The sequence below is a fragment of the Cyprinodon variegatus genome, unplaced genomic scaffold (assembly GCF_000732505.1).
Source record: "Cyprinodon variegatus isolate N-32 unplaced genomic scaffold, C_variegatus-1.0 Scaffold694, whole genome shotgun sequence".
Classification (NCBI taxonomy): domain Eukaryota; kingdom Metazoa; phylum Chordata; class Actinopteri; order Cyprinodontiformes; family Cyprinodontidae; genus Cyprinodon; species Cyprinodon variegatus.
In genome coordinates, this window is record NW_015151147.1 from 229,071 (window position 1) to 230,497 (window position 1,427).

Sequence of the window (1,427 nt, forward strand, 5' to 3'; positions counted from 1 at the left end):
GTGGGAGAATAGAGATAGAATGAAGCAGAATGACTAAAATGTGTTCCTTTGATACAACTGCTGTAAAAAGTCGGTCTACTAATTTTAGGGGGGTTGTTATTCCTTTTTTAGTTCATGCAGAAAACACTAATAGATTCATATCCAAGGTAGAAATTTCTGGGGGTAGGAACAGGTTTGCACTATGTAAATAACGTAGTTAGGATTTATTTAATAAATATGCAAAACAGAATCAAATAATGACAGGTAGAAAATGTACAACTAACTTTATTCTTCAGCCATTTACTGCTTGTTAATCCCTCCTGCTTAAATCAGTTAGATTATTTTCTTATATTGTCCTAAAATGTCACCAACTTCAGTTAATTCAAATCCCACCAAGTACTTCTGTTTGTGGAACCGGTCTGTTTGTGCAGGAGCAACCTCCAGGCCTGCCCGTATATGAGGTCCATGCAACCGACTCTGACGAGGGCGTGAACGGAGAGGTCCGCTACGCCTTCCTGCAGACAGGAGCTGGGAACAGAGACTGGGAGAGTTTTCACATCGACCCCACGTCCGGAGTCATCACCACCACAGTGAAACTGGACCGAGAGAAACAAGCCCTGCTTAGCGTGAGTCTGCCGCGTCCCTGTAGCCTCAGCATCCGACAGCACATTAAATAAAAGTGTGAATCTCTCTCTCAGCTTATCATCGTGGCCCGGGACATGGGTCAACCAGTGCCTTATGAGACCACGCAGCCACTGCAGGTGGCGCTGTTGGATATTGACGACAACGAACCGGTCTTCCTGAAGCCACCGGTAAGCACTGAGATGAAGTTCAGATGTACAGTTAAGGGTCGTGTTGTGTTAAATGAGGAAGTCATGTCCCCTAAAAAGGCCGTTGCGCCTCCGGGGCTTCCTCACGGTCCTTTTCCTGGGAGCAAGTTATTTACTACTCTTAACTCAAACTGGGTAATAACATGTAAAAAAGGACTATAAAATAGGGGTGTAAATCACATCCATCATGGCGATTCGATTCAGTATCGATTTCTTGACCCAACGATTAGATTATTTTCGATACTCAAGAATACACCACGACTCGATTCGATTCGATTAATCGGTTAAAACATTTTGTTTTACACCTTACAGGCTAAACAAAGTTTCAAGTTTGAAATAAATCAATGAAAGCTGTAATATCGTTATGCATTTTTTTTTAAACAACAGCAAATAACAGAAGTAGAAAAGTTGCATCAAAAAATACTGCAAAAATACTGCACAAAATCAGTGCAATGAGTTCAATGAAATAGCTCGGCTCCAGACTCCGCCCCCTCCCCAGACGCTCCGCTGCTCCTCTCCCAAATTGTAGCTGACTGCAGACAGCGCCGCAGACAGGAGGCCGGCTTGTTTTGTTTTTATGACCGAAATTGCGGAAAACAACTCGCAACCCGCTAGAAG

At 43.4% G+C, this 1,427-nt stretch overlaps 1 protein-coding gene across 1 annotated transcript in view; it reads left to right on the forward strand.

The window, feature by feature from the left end:
* Nucleotides 1-1,427, forward strand: part of LOC107097417 (cadherin-23-like) — a 131,667-nt gene that overhangs the window by 108,284 nt on the left and 21,956 nt on the right. The window contains exons 24-25 of the mRNA XM_015394556.1: nt 411-605; nt 678-791. Coding sequence (XP_015250042.1) covers nt 411-605; nt 678-791 — 309 coding nt within the window. The remainder of the gene's footprint in view (nt 1-410; nt 606-677; nt 792-1,427) is intronic.